The 20,220-nt window shown below is 36.4% G+C and overlaps 1 protein-coding gene across 1 annotated transcript; it reads left to right on the plus strand.

Moving 5' to 3' along the window:
* Positions 1 to 17,218: 17,218 nt before the first annotated feature.
* Positions 17,219 to 19,122, plus strand: LOC119769179. Its single transcript, XM_038261083.1, has 4 exons — positions 17,219 to 17,258; positions 17,326 to 17,702; positions 18,479 to 18,715; positions 18,838 to 19,122. The coding sequence occupies exons 1-4, from the start codon at positions 17,219 to 17,221 to the stop codon at positions 19,120 to 19,122; spliced, it is 939 nt and encodes a 312-aa protein (XP_038117011.1).
* The last annotated feature ends 1,098 nt before the right edge of the window (positions 19,123 to 20,220 follow it).

The following is a 20,220-nucleotide window of genomic DNA, read 5'->3' on the forward strand; positions in this document are numbered from 1 at the left end:
TGTCCTCACGAGCGTGTTTAGGACCAACACAGGCGATTAACACCACTCGAAATATGAACGAGCCCCTTTGGAGATGGCTTCATTGTTGGAAAGAAAAGGTGAGTCGAGAGAAGGGAAAGCCGTTCATATTTTTAAAGATATATTTTGCCTTTGGGTGCAATTAGGGCACAATAAAAGCAAGTTAACCGTATTCTTTTTTGCTTATGATTTATGTCCAGCGAAGATTATATAAAAAGTAATTTAAACTGCCCTTAGGTTAGTAAATACATTTCATTCGAAAGGAATCATCTCATTTTTTTTAAATGTGCTCAATTATGAAGATTTTTCAAATGGATAAATATGGATTTAAAAATCTAATCTAATCAAAACCCTAGCGCAGCCAATCTTTCGAAGGGATCCTGGAGAGTGTCTTAGGTTAGATGACGCCTAGCTTTCTTCTTGTCATTTATTAACATCTGTACTGCCCATGTTCACATAAATGTTCCATATGCAAAAACAGCAAACTGAGAAACACGCATTTGAATTTTTTCCATACAGTATGTAAAAAAAGTATTTACACCCCTTGGGCACTATGCACATTTTGTGATGAAATATGTAAAAAAATTAAAGTTTGACAGGAACCTAGTACTACGTTTTGTTCAAAAACTCATGCCAAACATTTTGCTACAAAAAGCTCATGAAAAGATGATTTCAATAAAAGTTATATAACAAATACTATTACGAAAATAAAAAGGCGCAAAAAAGTATGTACACCTTTCAAAAATTAACATAAATAATGTTATTTGTTGACAAATCACCATAAATCCAGTCTCTCAACTCCAAATAGGCATCCTTGACTGATTAAAAATAATTTGGATTGAATATAAAGTTTACTAACTACTTAGTATAAAAGTTTATATAACTCTGGAAATTCTATATAAAACTTATCTAAACTTAATTTGCAAACTTTTAATTCAACTAAATGTCAATATATTACCATATAATTGCTAAATAAACATTTTGGAGTGGGTATAACACCGTTTTGGGGTATTTGTATCGATAGAATAGATTTTCGTTGGAATTTCGTACCAACCCGGAATTACGTCGTAGGAAAATCCGCCGGCATCGAACCGGTCCACGATTCACAAGTTAACCTATGTGGAATCGGAAGGGCATAAAATTTCCGATCTTTTGATACCCAAACATCTAGGTTTTCTTTAAAACCTACGTTTTTAAATACCTAAGCAAAAACGTTGTTATGGTTTCGTTTGAGCAACCTGCCAAAAATGTATGGAATTTCGTAATTTTTGTTCTCGTGGATCAAACTTACTTTTTGCCCAGGTATTTAAAAACGTAGGTTTTAAAGAAAACGTAGATGTTTGGGTATCAAAAGATCGGAAATTTTATGCCCTTTCCGATTTCACATAGGTTAACTTGAGAATCGTGGACCGGTTCGGATGCCGGCGGATTTTCCTACGACGTAATTCCGGGTTGGTACGAAATTCCAACGAAAATCTATTCTATCGATACAAATACCCCAAAACGGTGTTATACCCACTCCAAAATGTTTATTTAGCAATTATATGGTAATATATTGACATTTAGTTGAATTAAAAGTTTGCAAAATTAAGTTTAGATAAGTTTTATATAGAATTTCCAGAGTTATATAAACTTTTATACTAAGTAGTTAGTAAACTTTATATTCAATCCAAATTATTTTTAATCAGTCAAGGATGCCTATTTGGAGTTGGGAGACTGGATTTATGGTGATTTGTCAACAAATAACATTATTTATGGTAATTTTTCGAAAGGTGTACAAACTTTTTTGCACCTTTTTTATTTTCGTAATAGTATTTGTTATATAACTTTTTATTGAAATCATCTTTTCGTGAGTTTTTTGTAGCAAAATGTTTGGCATGAGTTTCTGAACAAAACGTAGTACTAGGTTCCTGTCAAACTTTAAATTTTTTACATGTTTCATCACAAAATGTGCATAGTGCCCAAGGGGTGTAAATACTTTATTTACATACTGTACATAAGGCTACGTGTAAAGTTTTCGCGAAAAAACTGGATTTCCTCCAGATTTCTAGAACAATGTACTGGATGTTGTAGGCTCTTTTGAAAGAGCAGACGATTTTGAACCAAACTGCATCAATAACTCAAAAGCGATGAAAATGTATCTGAATCGACAGGGAAGGAAGAAGTGTGGAGACACACCACCATACGCTCCAAGATTTTGGTTGTATTTGTTGGGAGCACTATGCTAAGGAGATTTGGTACTCCGGGACCAGTGTTGAAAATCCGACGACTATGATTAATTTTGCGATTATTTGCTGCCTGTTACACCTGATTAATATTTAAGAGCGAGTTTTTCGCCAATGTGTAACAGGTCGTATCGAGGTGCTCCGATTTGGATGAAACTTTCAGCGTTTGTTTATCTATACATGAGATGAACTCATGCCAAATATGAACCCTCTACGACAAAGGGAAGTGGGGTAAAACGGGCTTCGAAGTTTGAGGTCGAAAAAACACAAAAAATCTGAAAATTGCTCGCATTTCCGTAAAACTTCATCAATTCCAACTCTCTTAGATGCATTCGAAAGGTCTTTTGAAGAACTTCAAAATGTGCTATAGACATCCAGGATTGGTTCGAATTTTTCTCTTAGCTTTTGCAAATTACTGTCAAAAATGGGTTTTTTTAAAACCTTAATATCTTTTTCCAACAGCCTCCAACACCCATACTCCCATAGGTCAAAAGATAGGTAATTACATGGACTATAAGCCTACGGTGTTAACTTTTTGGCCAATCGCAGTTTTTCTCATAGTTTTTCGATTTTTCTAGAACAAACATTTTACAACGTTAGTTTTTACCCTGTAGGCCGCCATATCGGCACTTTTTGGTCTCAATTTTGTCATATTCGGAATCCTCGGACAATTTCACGTAAGTTAGAAGTATTGGAGTTTTAAATTTGATTGGAAAAATTGCCATTTAGAATGAATTAAAATATTGTTTAACAATTTGTTGTATTAGGGGTAAAACAGGTTTTCGCCTACTTGATACAGCATTTGACGTATTGATCACAGGGTAAATAAGATCTATTTCTTTTTTCAAAAATGTTTTATTTAATTATTTTTTAAATCTAAATTACAACTCCAATACATCTAACTTACGTGAAATTGTCCGAGGATTCCAAATATGACAAAATTGAGACCAAAAAGTGCCGTCTTCTTGGCCTGCAGGGCAAACACTAACGTTGTAAAATGTTTGTTCTAGAAAAATCGAAAAACTATGAGAAAAAACTGCCGTTGGCCAAAAAGTTAACACCGTAGGCTTATAGTCCATGTAATTACCTATCATTTGATCTATGGGAGTATGGGTGTTGGAGGCTGTTGCAAAAAGATATTAAGGTTTAAAAAAAATCAATTTTTAACAGTAATTCGCAAAAGCTAAGAGAAAAATTCGAACCAATCCTGGATGTCTATAGCACATTTTGAAGTGCTTCAAAAGACCTTTCGAATGCATCTAAGAGAGTTGGAATTGATAAAGTTTTACGGAAATGCGAGCAATTTTAAGATTTTTTGTGTTTTTTTGACCTCAAACTTCGAAGTCCGTTTTACCCCACTTCGCTTTGTCGTAGAGGGCTCATATTTGGCATGAGTTCATCTCATGTATAGACAAACAAACGCTGAAAGTTTCATCCAAATCGGAGCACCTCGATACGACCTCTAGAACAAACCGAGCAATATTTACAAATACTGCCTCTTAATCTTTATTCTCAATTTGCCACGACTAGCTGTCATTCGTCAAGTGTACAACGGCTGATTATAACAACCCATGACTGCTGGTGTTAAATGGGGAAAATTATAATCAGATCGCAGCAAGTTGACGACTAAACCCAATCATTCGATGTTTTATTCGTCTCTGCCACAACCAGCGATCAAGCATAATCGGGAAAGAAGAGATCAAAGCATACTCAGAGGGCCTTTCTTCAGGCAATCGTTATTCGATCGAAGTGGGTTTTTTAACCTTGTCCGGGACCCTCTGGTATGGGACATTGTATTTGCACAACTCTCTCTCTGTAACAGTATTCCTAATTTCAATTTAGGCTCATCAAGTCGTCATGGCCTAGTGGTTAGCATTTTTGCTTACCAATCCAAAGGACGGGGGTTCGAACCCCGCCTCGAGCGACTTTGATTTTTCATTCATATTTATCATTTCTTACCTTTCTTGTAGGGAGCAGAATCCAGAATCATTCGCTTACAAAGCGAACACCGTAACCAGTCAGCCACGACAGCTCCCAAGTATGGACAGTGATTTTATAAACCAAAAAACTAGTTCAATCATCTAATAGACATCTTTGACTATATTTAAGTTTTATGAAAAACATTTTATATTTAGGGTGAAAAGTCAGTTGATTTAGGATGAATTTGGCAAAGCTATTGTATTTTGCAATCTTTGTCAGCATGTTTTACCAACATTCATCATGTCTTGAGGCAAAATAAGTATTGAAAACTTTTACTCTGAAGAGTTATTTAAAAATTATACTTAAACTAAACTGCATGTACTAAATAAAAAAAATAAGTATTGATTTTTTTTAAATTGTAGATTCTATTTTTCTCGAAAATATCAATATTTATTGTAAGGCAAAAAATAGCTATGGGGTGTTTACTAGGAAGGCGTGAAGTTTGTTAAAGAAACTATTAAATTGATCAAATTTTATCCAAACAATTATTTGTTCTATTCTTCTTTTAACAGAATTTAGTTTTATTGAGGAGAACCTGAGAAATGGTAAATTCCGTAAAAAATCACTTTGACGCAATCTCACTCCCCAGACCCAATGTCACCCCCACTGACCGTATCAAAAAAAAATATTGACGTAGACTTACGTCTTTGTCGAAGGTACTGGGGTGTCATTCCAAAAAACCCGGGCCGAAGGCCCTGGAATATTGCGTCATCCGTCAATCGCTTATATCTTCCTTCCCTCAAATCGAATCGGCACGATTTTGGTTCCATTCGATTCGAAAATTATTCAGCAATTTGCTATAAAACTTTCATTGTTGGCAAAATAGTTTTACTATTGAAACAATTGAATGTTTTAAAATGTTTTCAAAAGCAAAGATTTTGCAAGCAAAATGAGCGCTTCCCACTCACGGACGGGAATGTCAAGTACCTATTTTGAGGGGAAAATCATCCGAGCAACGCGACCGAGTGTCGGTCGCGAAAAAGGAGGAAGTAGCAGACCGGAATCATATATAAGAACGCGCGCTCAGCCCATTCTATCATTCACGTCTCAGACGTCGGACCGGCAGCAGCAGCAGGAAAGCTCAGCCCAGAGCAGCAGCAGCAGGAGAGAGACCAGAGCAACAGCAGCAGGAGAGAGAGGGACCAGAACTGCAAAAGAAGTGCGCATCGCCTTCTCGTCGTCACCGTCAGCCAGTTGCCTCTCGATGGCCGGACCGTTTGGATCGTCCCACCCGGGACGAGGCAGCAACAAGATGGGGCGCGCGCTTGCTCCTTCTCGCCGAAAAGTTGCCTCTCGTGGGTCAAGCCGTGGTTGTGAAACTTCCAAATTCTAGTTGTTAAACTTTCCAACTCTTCGGAGTTCCTCACTTCCCATCCCTCGTCCCACCCGGGCGAGGCAGCGCAATGAATAATTACAGTTTAAATTTCAGGAACAAATTTTGGTTTTCGGCGGAGACAGTCTGCATAGCTTTCTGAGGCTGCTCTTGCCCCAACTCCTAAAAACCCGGGCCGAAGGCCCTGGAATACTGCGTCATCCGTCAAACGCTTATATCTTCCTTCCCTCTAATTGAATTGACACGATTTACTTCGGGGGTGACGGATTGCACAGCTTTCTGAGGCTGCCCTCCCCCTCATTCTGCTACCAAACATTCACTCGGTTCGCGAAAAAATCGTTTTTCGTTCTTCTCTTTCCTTCCTCCATTCGATGTTGTCTAGTCAAAGATTTATCATCACATTCAAAGTATGTTTACATGGTAGCTGCGGTTTTGTTCGCATTAGATTTGCCATCTCTTTCTAGTAAAAGTCAATTCGAATCGTATATAAATTCTGTTTCAACAACCGGTACGTACACGGTCCGACTGAATTTACCGATCGCATTCACGATCTTATTCCGTTAATGTATTTCAAGTGTCTAGCTAATTCATCAAAATTAAGAAATGATTCACATATCAAAACTTTACGTAGTCTACGCCATTCCGGTTATGTCTGTGACATAACTACTTTGACTTTTTCTAAGTTATTTCCGTCTGCTCTGGAAATAATGTTTTACCAAAATGTCAAAGCAGTGCTAAGAGGCGTTAGTTCAATGTCTTTGTGAGTACCATGACAGGATAATTCCATTCTCTTGATGTAATTTTCATATTGCATTAGGAAACTTTTCATTAAATAACATAATCTCATCCGTTTAAAGCTACGCAAGGCTCTTTTGCGTTGTTTAGCATGTCAATGTGCAAATCATTCCACATCGTTAAGTCGCATGAACACATTTTCTTGTCTCTTCAAAGAGACTTTGTTTTGCTTCACAAATACACAGAAAAAAATAATGTAAATTTGGAAGCTGTAATTTTCGAAGGTTGAATATTACCTCTTTTATGATGTAATTTTATCTCAATTTAGATTGAAAAAGTGACATTACACCAGAAAAGTGGTAAAATTACACATTTCCAGAGGTAAAATTACACCTTTTTTCTGACATAAAAGAGTACATCTTCCCTTCCCAGATGTAATATTACCATTATTTTTTTTTCTGTGTATCGTTAAGTTATTAATGGCTTGCATTAGAGCAGTTCTCTACGGAATCGGTCTTTTTTCTTTAATTTTAATTTTTGTATTTTTTAATCCGGCTGAAACTTTTTTGGTGCCTTCGGTATGCCCAAAGAAGCCATTTTGCATCATTAGTTTGTCCATACAATTTTCCATACAAATTTGGCAGCTGTCCATACAAAAATGATATGTGAAAATTCAAAAATCTGTATCTTTTGAAGGAATTTTTTGATCGATTTGGTGTCTTCGGCAAAGTTGTAGGTATGGATATGGACTACACTGAAAAAAAATGATACACGGTAAAAAAAATTTTGGTGATTTTTAATTTAACTTTTTGTCACTAAAACTTGATTTGCAAAAAAACACTATTTTTAATTTTTTTTATTTTTTGATATGTTTTAGAGGACATAAAATGCCAACTTTTCAGAAATTTCCAGAATGGGCAAAAAATCTTTGACCGAGTTATGATTTTTTGAATCAATACAGATTTTTTCAAAAAATCGAAATATTGGTCGCAAAAATTTTTTAACTTCATTTTTCGATGTAAAATCGAATTTGCAATCAAAAAGTACTTTAGTGAATTTTTGATAAAGTGCACCGTTTTCAAGTTACAACCAATTTTAGGTAACTTTTTAAAAATAGTCGCAGTTTTCATTTTTAAAATTAGTGCCCATGTTTGCCCATCTTTGAAAAATATTTTGAAAAGCTGAGAAAATTCTCTATATTTTGCTTTATTGAACTTTGTTGATACGACCCATAGTTGCTGAGATATTGCCATGCAAGGTTAAAACAGGAAAATTGATGTTTTCTAAGTCTCACCCAAATAACCCACCATTTTCTAATGTCGATATCTCAGCAACCATAGGTCCAATTTACAATGTTAAAACATGAAACATTCGTGAAATTTTCCGATCTTTTCGAAAAAAATATTTTCAAAAATTTAAAATCAAGACTAACATTTCAAATGGGCGTAATATTGAATGTTTGGCCCGTTTGAAATGTTAGTCTTGATTTTAAATTTTTGAAAATATTTTTTTCGAAAAGATCGGAAAATTTCACGAATGTTTCATGTTTTAACATTGTAAATTGGACCTATGGTTGCTGAGATATCGACATTAGAAATTGGTGGGTTATTTGGGTGAGACTTAGAAAACATCAATTTTCCTGTTTTTTAACCTTTGCATGGCAATATCTCAGCAACTATGGGTCGTATCAACAAAGTTCAATAAAGCAAAATATAGAGAATTTTCTCAGCTTTTCAAAAATATTTTTTTCAGAGATGGGCAAACATGGGCACTAATTTTAAAATGAAAAACTATTTTCAAAAGTTACCTAAAATTGGTTATAACTTGAAAACGGTGCACTTTATCAAAAATTCACTAAAGTACTTTTTGATTGCAAATTAGATTTTACATCGAAAAAAGTTGAAAAATTTGCAACCAATATTTCGATTTTTGAAAAATCTGTATTGATTCAAAAATCATAACTCGGTCAAAGATTTTTGCCCATTCTGAAATTTCTGAAAAGTTGGCATTTTATGTCCTCTAAAACATATCAAAAAATAAAAAAAATTAAAAATAGTGTTTTTTTGCAAATCAAGTTTTAGTGACAAAAAGTTAAATTAAAATCACCAAATTTTTTTACCGTGTATCATTTTTTTCAGTGTAGTCCATATCCATACCTACAACTTTGCCGAAGACACCAAATCGATCAAAAATTCCTTCAAAAGATACAGATTTTGAATTTTCACATATCATTTTGTATGGACAGCTGCCAAATTTGTATGGAAAATTGTATGGACAAACTAATGATGCAAAATGGCTTCTTTGGGCATACCGAAGGCACCAAAAAAGTTTCAGCCGGATTAAAAAATACAGAAAAAATCGAATGACCGAAATCTCAGAGAATTGCTCATTATCTGTTGAAAATCTGCCTTGATGTCTCAAAGATCTTTTTGAGCAATCTTCGATCTTAGTTGTAACTCTACAAACCTGATAGTTTCAATGCAAATTGTTACTCTTGGGAAAATATCTACCCTGGAAAAAGGAATGGGTTTATATCGTGTTAAAATTCTTTTTAATAGCCCTGCAGCGGTTTTTCCTCTAGCTAACGTTATTTCAAGTTCTTGTTTCCTTGTTAGAATGGGAATCGTGGATTAAAAGCTGGAATTTATTGCCAAACTTCTGAGAAGCCGACACTCGGTGCGGAAAAAATGTTCTAAAACAAGCATTTTTTCTTTATCACCTTCTGGTAAGTACAATTTATTGCAATTTTATGCAACCTTCGACATAGTATCAGTCCTTCAAATTTGTACTCAAGATGAAAGCACATTTCTTTAGCGTTTTTGATTTATCTGCCAGAGTCAAGACTATTTCAAACTTTAGATAGAGTGTTATAAAATTTGTAAAATTTATTATCATGGGGGAATCTGGGCTGAAGAGAAACACCTTTGATTTAAATGCGGATTGAGTGACTATTTTTAATTACCATTTCATAAGTCGTCTTCCATGAAGAGTCAATGTAAATTCCGCCTTTCGCATACTAGCCGGAAGGGTTACATGGCTCGGTAAGGTGAAATCAGAAAGTATAATAATAATATACAATAAATATTGAACATATCAGATGCACCGTCTTTAAAAAAAATACATTCAAGATTGATTAAAACAAAAGATGTTTAAACCTGAAATTAACGGTTGTTCAAACTTCAACCTTAAATAACAAAAAATGTGAAAAAGCCAACTCCAAAATCCAAAACGTCCCCGAATGAAGTTGATTACAATATTGTTCCGGCCGTAATAATTCAAAAGCCAAAAATTAGCCCCATTTGATCAACCAAGACACTGCACAGTGGGCGAAATGGAACCCAAAATCGGTCATAATTGAACGCGGCTGGTTCCCTGGTATGAAAAATAATGTTTCTTATGTAAAAAAATCCGGGGAATCAATTGGTGATGGTTTCATCTACCGCACGATAAGGCAAAGGGTCCATTTTGCCCCAATTCCCCATTTTTTTACATTTTTTCTTAAAAAATCAGTCTGTATTTAGAGCGGAGGCTTCATGCGGCCATCCAAAATGCACTTAACTTATGTGAAAATATCCCAGGAATCCAGTAAAAAAACCACTTGCACCGCAAAAATTATCTAGGGTCCATTTAACCCCAATTCCGCTATAAAAACATTTTTGGCCGTTTTCAAATTTTAGGTCAGATTATAAAAATCTAAAAATATTTTTATCGTAAAAATCAGACAATTTTACATTAAAATGATGATTTGCACTTGATAGTTTAACACATTTATGTTGATAAAAATAAAAAATATGTTAAAGGACGTTTATTCTGCGTTTGGGAAAATTGGCCCAAAAGTGATTCTTCAATCTTTTTATTTAGTTTAATTTCTATATCAACATAAATGTGTCAAACTTTCAAGTGCAAATCGTCATTTTAATGTAAAATTGTCTGATCTTTACGATAAAAATATTTTCAGATTTTTAAAATCTGACTTAACATTTAAAAACGGCCAAAAATGCTTTTATAGCGGAATTGGGGTTAAATGGACCCTAGATGATTTTTGCGGTGCAAGTGGTTATTTTTACTAGATTCCTGGGACATTTTCACATAAGTTAAGTGCATTTTGGATGGCCGCATGAAGCCTCCGCTCTAAATACAGACTGATTTTTCAAGAAAAAAAATAAAAACTGGTGAATTGGGGCAAAATGGACCCTTTGCCGTTTCGTGCGGTGGATGAAACCATCACCAATCGATTCCCCGGATTTTTTTACATGAGAAACATTATTTTTCATACCCGGGAACCAGCCGCGTTCAATTAAGTCCGATTTTGGGTTCCATTTCGCCCACTGTGCACTGTCAGAGGCGGGCGTTCAAAACCAGCAACAGGATGAAACGTGCCGGAAGTCTAATCAAATTCAGAAAACAATTTGATAAATGATTGGATATTCTTACATTGTTCCGCAATATTCAGTGCAGATGGGTTTTTAATGTACACCAACCGCTGGCAGAAACGTCTGGCCTACCTTTACATAATAAAGACAAAATTGTATATTTAATTTTGTTTGCTACAGGTTCCCCCATAAAACCGTTGCATTTTTGTTGAAAAAAAATTGATGCAAAAAAATCAAAATGGAAAAGCAAATAAAAATACGTCGTCATCTAAGGGTACACAGAAAAAAAATCATGGTAATTTTACATCGGGGAAGGGGTACATCTTTTATGTCAGAAAAAAGGTGTAATTTTACCTCTGGAAATGTGTAATTTTACCACTTTTCTGGTGTAATGTCACTTTTTCAGCCTAAGTTGAGGTAAAATTACATCATAAAAGAGGTAATATTCAACCTTCAAAAATTACAGCTTCCAAATTTACATTACTTTTTTCTGTGTAGTTCTATTCTCATTAAAAAAATCATAAATCATAACGTGACTTATAAGACTCTTTACTACAGAATGAGCGTTAGAAAATTTGCATGTAGAGTTATTCGCTCTGTTGCACACTAACTGCCATGTATGATATCATCATTTCCACCCTAGCTTGTCAATTCTGCCTATTACATTACCACCCATATTTGACAGCAAATTCCCCCATTTCAGATATTATTATAGACGATATGTTAGCTTTTAAGGCATGCATTTCTGGAACTTAAGTTGATGTTGATGCTTCTCATTCCACACTTGAAAATACTAATCAAATTTAAACCCCTTCACTACGGCCGTCATTCATTTGCATTATCTTCAAAACAAAACGAATTTTCAAGATTTTTCTTAAAGAAGAAGTAGGGATGAGCAATCTTTAGCAATTTTGAGATTCATATAAATGTTGTTGTTTACATGAGATTTTCTATTCAAAACTTGTTCAAATATATTTTAATCCGAACTGAAGCATATCAAAACCACTGCCAAGCAACAGCGAGCTCTTTAGAGAGTGGTTTTGGTTGCCGCAAACCAAAACATGTAAAAACGTAACCGTCGACCCGATTTGGGAGTATGCCTTAAATAGCACATCTTACCCCGGGCAGACGGTAATAACAAAATTAATAATATTTCAATAACAAATCCAGTTAAAAAAACAAAAAGTGTTATCATTTTATCCTGAAGTTCAACTTCAAGAAGAAAAAATAATAACAGTTTCTGATAAAATAACAAAATTTGGTATTGAATACTGAAAATGTTTAATAACACGCTAATAAGAGGAAATGTTATACATTTCAAAAACTCTTCTAATAACAAAATTTGTTATTCGTTCGGTATACTGACTTAGAAATAAAATTACCATAAATCCCACAAATGGAAAAGTTTCTAAGTGTCCATAACACAATCTGTTATTATTTTTTTCTTTTGTTAAATATGTTTAGATCTTTGGGATATTTTTCAAATTTCGGCGGGGTCATTATTTTGGCCATGAAATGGGGTCCTTAAGCTAAAATTATTCTGAAAAGTTGAAATTTTGAAAGTTGATTTTTTTAATTATTTGATATACCTCCTAAGGGACTTTGCTAAAATTGGCTAGAACTATGGGATAATTTTCACCAATTTCGGCCGGATCATTTTTTTGGCCATGAAATGGGGTCCTTAAGCTGAAATTATTCTGAAAAGTTGAAATTTTGAAAGTTGATTTTTTTAATTATTTGATATACCCCCTAAGGGACTTTGCTAAAATTGGCTAGAACTATGGGATAATTTTGACCAATTTCGGCCGGATCATTATTATGGCCATGAAATGGGGTCCTTAAGCTAAAATTATTCTAAAAAGTTGTAATTTTGAAAGTTGATTTTTTTTAATTATTTGAAGAACTATGAAATAATTTTGACCAATTTCATCGGGGTGATTTATTTCACCATGAAATGGGGTTTCAAGCTAAAATTTATCCGATAAAATTAACTTTTGAGAGTTCATTTTGTTTTTTTAATTTTTTTATATTCCCTAGGGACCATCCATAAACCACGTGGACACTTTTTTGGGAATCTATTACCCCCCCACCCCCCTTCGTGGACAATTGTCCATACAAAAAAAAATCTTTTTTGTATGGATCGTGGACAATCACCACACCCCCCCCCTCACCCCCTAAAGCGTCCACGTGGTTTATGGATGGTCCCCTAACGGAATTGATTTATTTATTGAGAATTTTTGAATTGTGAATAACAAAACCTGTTATTATTTTCACAGAGCCAGGAAGTCGGAGCTGACGTTGAAGTTCGAGCTGGAGTGAGACCTCGGAGACTGCATCGGATTCAGCAAATTTTCAGCAACTTTTACTTGGAGTCGAAATCTGTGAAGTCGGGTATTTTTGGAGAGCTGAAGTCGTCGTTGACGTCATATCCTGCATCCAGAGTCGGAGTTGTCTTCAAAGTATGGATTCAAAGTCGCTTGGAGGTACCCGACTCTGCAGCCCTGACTAGTACAGAGGAGTTATGGCAACTGCAGGTTTATTTGCAAATAACAAATAAACCAAAACAATAACTTCTTTTGTTATGGAGACATACCAGTTCAATAACATTTTTTGTTATTATGCTGGTCCACCTCTCCGCACAAAATATCAAATCTTGTTATTCCTTCATGATTCTTTCTGTGTTATTGGTTTGTTATTGCAATAACAACATAATAACAGTTTAAGTTATTCTTCGAACAAATCTTTGTTATTGATTTTATTTATTTATTTTAACAACTAATCCGATCATCCCAATAACATATTTCGATCTTCTCACAATATCAAAAACTGACCTTCCCAAGTTATTTCCGTCTGCTCGGGACGGCATTAATTATTTTTGGATTATGCGAAACAAAACACAAAAATCGCATTACACGACAAACTTTGTTCTGCCTTTTTTTTCGTTTGCTGACATTTTTTTTGCCGATGCCCCGGAATCGGTTCCAGAGTGACCATAGTGTCAATTCCTTGGGCTTATACGAAACCAACGCAACAGGGAACTCCTCGATCCGACGCTCCGTATTGAACTGATTCGCGTTCGAACAAAACCATCGAAATTTGTTATATAGATTCATATACAAATAAACCCACACAATTTCAAGGACCAATCATAACAAAATGGACACTATTCACTTTTTGATAACTTCTTATAAAACTTTATATAAAAAATTACTTGTTACTAGATTGTTAATTTGCTGTTCAACTATCTTTTAACGATTGTTCCGAGAAAGAGATCGGATTGCACGGCGTCTTTTTCAGGGGGGTAGTATTCTTTGAGAAATAGCAAGAAAACTGTCATATACATATGAAAGTGTGGAACATCCCCGTTCATTTGCGGGGTGAACGAAAATCTTTGGTCGGGAAAAATCAAAGTTATCCTCATTTGAAGTTTTTGAACTTTTTTTCTATGGGGCGAAATTTCGTCTATTTCAATTTAGTATTGTTATAAGTCTACATGGGCATGATTTATGGTTCAGATCATATAATTTCTTATGGGGAATGATGCAAGGAACATTTTTCCTGAAGCATGCAAAGTGATTGAAAATAAGGGAAAAAAGTTATAAAGGTTTTATTGGAAATTTGGGAGATTTTCTGATAAAATTGCACACCCCTTTCCCAAAAACCGCAATGTTTTTTGATATTCAGATCATTATTTTGATGAATTCTTTTTTGAGAAATGTTTCTGGGCCCATTGAGTATACAAATCACTACAGAAAAGTGTAATTTGTTGGGTTTATGCCCAACTGTAAATCACTTTTATGAATTTAAAAAAAAAATATTAAAACTCACAAGAGATCTCGTACTTATTTTGAGGTCAGGTGATAATATTGTAAATCAAATCAAACCGTCCACATTATCGACACCCGGGTCTTTTGTGGTCTCTATTGCAAGTTTCTGCTCGAACCTAGGAGTCCGAAGGCTTGAATGGGAGAGCACCCAAACCTCTTTTTACTCCAAGGAACCTTCCACCCCAGTGTTTTAACTGACGACCTTTGGGTTGCGAGTCCTAACGCCGCCAGCGATTCCACCGGAGTAGGCTTGGTTAGGTGTGTTGTTTGTACTTATGGCATGGAGACGACTCCTACACCTGGAATGACTTAACGGCCTAACAACCAAGGCCAGGACCGACATTTTACTTCCTCATCCGATCGAAGGTTGGAGCAGATGGGAATAGAACCCAGAATCATCCGCTTACAAAGCGGTCAGCGTAACCATTCAGCCACGCACTGCCACTGTAAATAAAAAGATCAATTATTTGTATGTTTTTTAGCAAAACAATTTAATTGTTGTATAGATGTCCGATGGCTTGATTGTTGAGGCAATTGCAAACCTCTTTTTACACCTAAGCTTCCATCCACCCCGGGATTCGAACTGACAACCTTTGGATTGTGAGTCCAACTGCCTACCAGCGACTCCCTTGAGGCAGGACCCAGGGAAACGACTCCTACACCTGGACTAAGCTAACCTAACCGACCTAACCTCTTGGTTAGTCCAGGGCCAACATTTACTTCCCTGTCCGATGGAAGGCGTGATCAGACAAATCTCGTCTCAAAATTTGCCACCGGGACCTTCTGGGATCAAACCCAGGCCGACTGGGTGAGAGGCAACCACGACGCTTACCCCTACACCACGGTCCCGTGCTTGTTTTGTATGTTAAGCTCAATTATTTGAGATTAAATTAATAGATTTACATACCGTAAACTGGGGTGACTTTGAAAGCCCGGGGTGAGTTTGAAAGAGTTTTTAAAATGCCCGTCAAATTAATATCTAAACTTTTTTGAGAATTTTGAGTATGTGAGCATTAAGGGATAGCTTATCATCAAACATATATGCAAAATTGTGACTGCTACATTCGATGTATCAAAATTAGTGGCCGAATCAAATTTCTATCAATGTCACCCCGGGCTATCAAAGTCACCTCAGTTTACGGTACATTTTAACTTTTTAATGATTTTTACGCAATGTTTATGTTATGAACAGTTTTCTTCCTGGTTCCCGTTTGCATGAATGTCAACAGTCAATCTTGTTTTATAGTTTGTAACTTTGTCAAGTATTTTCGTATTGTCAAAGTTAAAAATATGCCCCTTTTCTAGTGTGTGTTGAGAAAGGCCTGTTCCACCAATGTTTCTTGTTCTTACGTCTGATTTGTGTTTGTCTAAACGTGTTTTCAAAAACTGGCTTGGAGCGAGTTGTGGCGCTATAACCACGGCATGTAATGGCCTGGGCATCTGTGGAAATACGATGTCCCATCCCAGTGAGTCCCAAAACAGCACATGGAACACGGACACTTTTCCAGCATGATGGCTTCAAAGAATTAACGTTTAAAAAAACTGTATTGTAAATTGAAAACCATATACTAATAACTTCCATTATCTCATCAACAGTGAGCGAGTTGTGGCGTTATAACCACGGCAAATAGTGTCCTGACTCCTGGGCATTCGTGGAAATACAATGTCCCTTCCTTGAGGGTCCCGGAGCACCAAAACTTTTTAGCATGGTGCTCCCAACGAATAATAACCTAAAACCAAAACTCGGAGCGTATGGTGGTGTGTCCCCACGCTTCTTCCTCCCTGTAGATTCAGAACTGTATTGTGGTTTGAACACACACCCTGTGCTCAAACTCAATCCAATTCAACGAATCATCTCTGCGGTAAACTTTACGCAGTAGGCCTGGCCGGTTTAACGTTTTGTGATGTTTCAATGCATTCTAATGCAATGGTGCACTACAAATGTTAATAAATGACAAGAAGAGGCTAGGCGTCATCTAACCTAAGGCACTCTCCAGGATCCCTTCGAAAGATTGGCTGCGCTAGGGTTTGATTAGATTAGATTAGACGTGTTTTCAAAAACTGTCTTGTTTCCCCTATATACGTTTTAGGGCAAGCACCAGGAACTTCATACACCACATTTGTGTTCTTCATTTTTGGTATTTTGTCTTTCGTTTTTGTAAACAACACATCTTTTATCTTGTAAACTGGTTTAAAAGCTACTTTGAGATAGTGTTGTCCCAAATACCTTGCTAACTTTTCCCCAAGGCCTGATACGTAAGGAAGTGTAACAAACCCCGTGGTGTCTTTACGTGTGTTTTGTTGTAATGTGTTGTACATTATGTGTAACCTTCAGTGATGTCAACCATCGCGACGCTCATTTTTGGTTCGCGGCACATTTTTCGTTTGTAGTGCTTTTCAGTTACGGAATTAGACAAAATGATGTTTGAAGCACTTGTAGAACTCACCAACAGCAACATTTCTTCAGAACATTGCATAGCTGTAAAATTCATACGCAAAAGTTACAAAAAGATTCCAGACCTCAGGACCAATGGTTCGCGATGCTTTCGTTTGCCTAACACATTTTGGTTGTAACTTTTTTGTATTTATCAAAAATCAATACTATGTTCAGCAAAGTTATACGATTTAATGTGTTCTACAAGTTCTTCATATACAACTTTGTCAAATTCCGTAACTGAAAATCACTACAAACAAAAAATGTGCCGCGAACCAAAAATGAGCGTCGCGATGGTTGACATCACTGGTAACCTTTCCCTAATCACCGAACGTACGGTGCCGTGTGCGGGTTTGGGTTGTTGAAACCACTGCCGAGCTGCAACGAACGGGTTACGTAGTTCTGTCCGAGATAGAAGCTGCCGTGAACGGAAGACCGAATGTACATCTGATTCGACAAGATGTGTCCAACGCGATCATCAACCACGTTAACTACACTAAGCAGTCTTTCCACGACGAGCACGAGAGCACACGAAAAGAAGTCCAAAACACCAAGCAGTTTCTCCTGGAGAGAGGGGACTGGGTTGTCACCAAGGCGGACAAGGGGAAGACAGTGGTGGTGATGAAGCGGGAAGAGTACGATGAGAAGATGCAAGCACTGGTGAGCGATGTGGAGACGTACGAGCAGATTGCGAGGGACCAGACCAAGAAAACATGCAAAAGTATCAACAAACAAATCGATGAATGGGCGAACAAGGGTTTCATCAAGCAATCGGAGGTGAAGGTGTACAATAGCGTGGTTCACGTTTCTATGAAAAAGACAAAAGTTGTTATTTTGTCTTGCATCAACCGGAATTTCGTTCTTTTATGTCCCCAGAAGCACTCCTGAAAATTTGAGCCCATTTGGTAAGGTCTAGGAGCTCCAGTTTTAATTTGAAATTTATATGGGATTTTGATTTATTTTCCATGGGAAACTATCTTTTTTTACATTGTATAAGAATTTTTTTTTATAAATCGATGAAATGACTTGATTCTTATAGTAGGAGATAGGTTTTGAACTGGGGAACAACTTTGTAGAACATACCAACATGCTAGGAAGTGACCCTTTAAAGATACAGATACTTTTAGATGGTGGCTTTTGAAGGGGCCAGCCACCATCTAAAAGTATCTGTATCTTTAAAGGGTCAAGACCAAGCAAGTTGGTATGTTCTACAAAGTTGTTCCCCAGTTCAAAACCTATCTCCTACTATAAGAATCAAGTCATTTCATCGATTTATAAAAAAAAAATCCTAATACAATGTAAAAAAGATAGTTTCCCATGGAAAATAAATCAAAATCCCATATAAATTTCAAATTAAAACTGGAGCTCCTAGACCTTACCAAATGGGCTCAAATTTTCAGGAGTGCTTCTGGGGACATAAAAGAACGAAATTCCGGTTGATGCAAGACAAAATAACAACTTTTGTCTTTTTCATAGAAACGTGAACCACGCTAGTGTACAAGCTACACAACTGTAACCCGCCACGTGTGTACGGGTTACCCAAAACGCACAAGGATGGAAGGCCGCTGAGGATCATCAACTCAACGATCGGTACGGCTACGTACAAGATGGCACGGTATCTGTCCAACATCCTCAACCAGGTAACGGGTAAGACTGAGCACCACATCGTCAACAGTTTCGAGTTTGTGGAGGAAATCCGTGGGAAGCAAATAACCGAGGAGAACATTTTGTTTTCCCTTGACGTAGTGTCTCTCTTCACGAACGTGCCGGTCGATTTTGCCATTGAATCGGTTCGTTTACGGTGGGATGAGATAAAAGAGCACACGAAGCTGGATGAAGAGAGTTTCTTCAAAATGTTGGGGACAGTATTGAGATCGACATTTTTCAATACAACGGGAAGTTTTACGTTCAGAGGTTTGGTGTCCCGATGGGCTCTCCACTATCACCAGCGGTGTCGAACATCGTGCTGGAGAGAATTGAGAGAGCAGCTCTGGAGAACTTGATGGCCCGTGGGATCGTGCCAGTGTTCTTCAAGCGGTACATCGATGACTGTTTGCTGTGTGCGAGATTGGAAGATGTTGAAATTGTACTGGAGGTTTTCAACAGTTTTCATCAGCGTTTGCAGTTTACGATGGAAATGGAAGTAGATATGAAGCTGAAGTTTCTAGACGTAATACTGCGAAGAGAGGGAACGTGATCACAACAGAATGGGCGCCAAAAGATGTCAATGGAAGGTATTTGGATTACACGTCGGTAAGCCCATTTTCACACAAAAAGAACACAGTCATTGCATTAGTTGACAGAGCATTAAAACTAACACACGCTAAGTACCGGGAAAACACAATTAAAACTGTGAAACACATTTTGAGAAACAACAATTATCCAAGTTTTTTGACAGAAAAAGTGATTAGGGAAAGGTTACACATAATGTACAACACATTACAACAAAACACACGTAAAGACACCACGGGGTTTGTTACACTTCCTTACGTACCAGGCCTTGGGGAAAAGTTAGCAAGGTATTTGGGACAACACTATCTCAAAGTAGTTTTTAAACCAGTTGACAAGATAAAAGATGTGTTGTTTACAAAAACGAAAGACAAAATACCAAAAATAAAGAACACAAATGTGGTATATGAAGTTCCATGTGGTGCTTGCCCTAAAACATATATAGGGTAAACAAGCCAGTTTTTGAAAACACGTTTAGACAAACACAAATCAGACGTAAGAACAAGAAACATTGGTGGAACAGGCCTTTCTCAACACACACTAGAAGAGGGACATATTTTTAACTTTGACAATACGAAAATACTTGACAAAGTTACAAACTATAAAACAAGATTGACTGTCGACACTTTTAACATTAAGTTGAAGGGGGATAAAAATGTGGTCAACAAAAAAAGGGACTCACTAAATTTCAAAACAACGTACAACTCTATTGTAACAAAGCTTAAATCTACCAGAAGGGACACAAGGGTAACACAACAGTGAAAACTGTAAACAAACGTGGCCGTATCCAGAAAAGAAACGGCAGGAAGAGTGTAAGAGTTGAAACATGTTGTATTTTTTGTACGTATTTTAATAATAAAATTAATTTTTAGTGTCCACTGAAGATGCTCGCAAGCCAGTGAGGCGACTGAAACGTTCGGACAATCTGGCAAACAAATAATTGTTGTGTTTTTTTCGCCGAAAACCAATCGATCAAAAAACCAAAAATCATTTCGCAGCGATAAACATCTAAAAAACATAAATAAAACCTTTATAACTTTTTTCTCTTATTTCAATCACTTTGCGT

The sequence above is a fragment of the Culex quinquefasciatus genome, chromosome 3 (genome assembly GCF_015732765.1).
Source record: "Culex quinquefasciatus strain JHB chromosome 3, VPISU_Cqui_1.0_pri_paternal, whole genome shotgun sequence".
NCBI classification, from domain to species: Eukaryota; Metazoa; Arthropoda; class Insecta; order Diptera; family Culicidae; genus Culex; species Culex quinquefasciatus.

What these genes read in the sequence shown, in the direction of transcription:
- LOC119769179 (XM_038261083.1), top strand. Translation starts at nt 17,219, where the DNA reads ATGGTTGACATCACTGGTAACCTTTCCCTAATCACCGAAC. An exon ending in GTTTCATCAAGCAATCGGAG is followed by an intron (nt 17,703 to 18,478) that starts GTGAAGGTGTAC and finishes AAAACGCACAAG; the next exon opens with GATGGAAGGCCGCTGAGGAT. An exon ending in TCGATTTTGCCATTGAATCG is followed by an intron (nt 18,716 to 18,837) that starts GTTCGTTTACGG and finishes TTTTACGTTCAG; the next exon opens with AGGTTTGGTGTCCCGATGGG.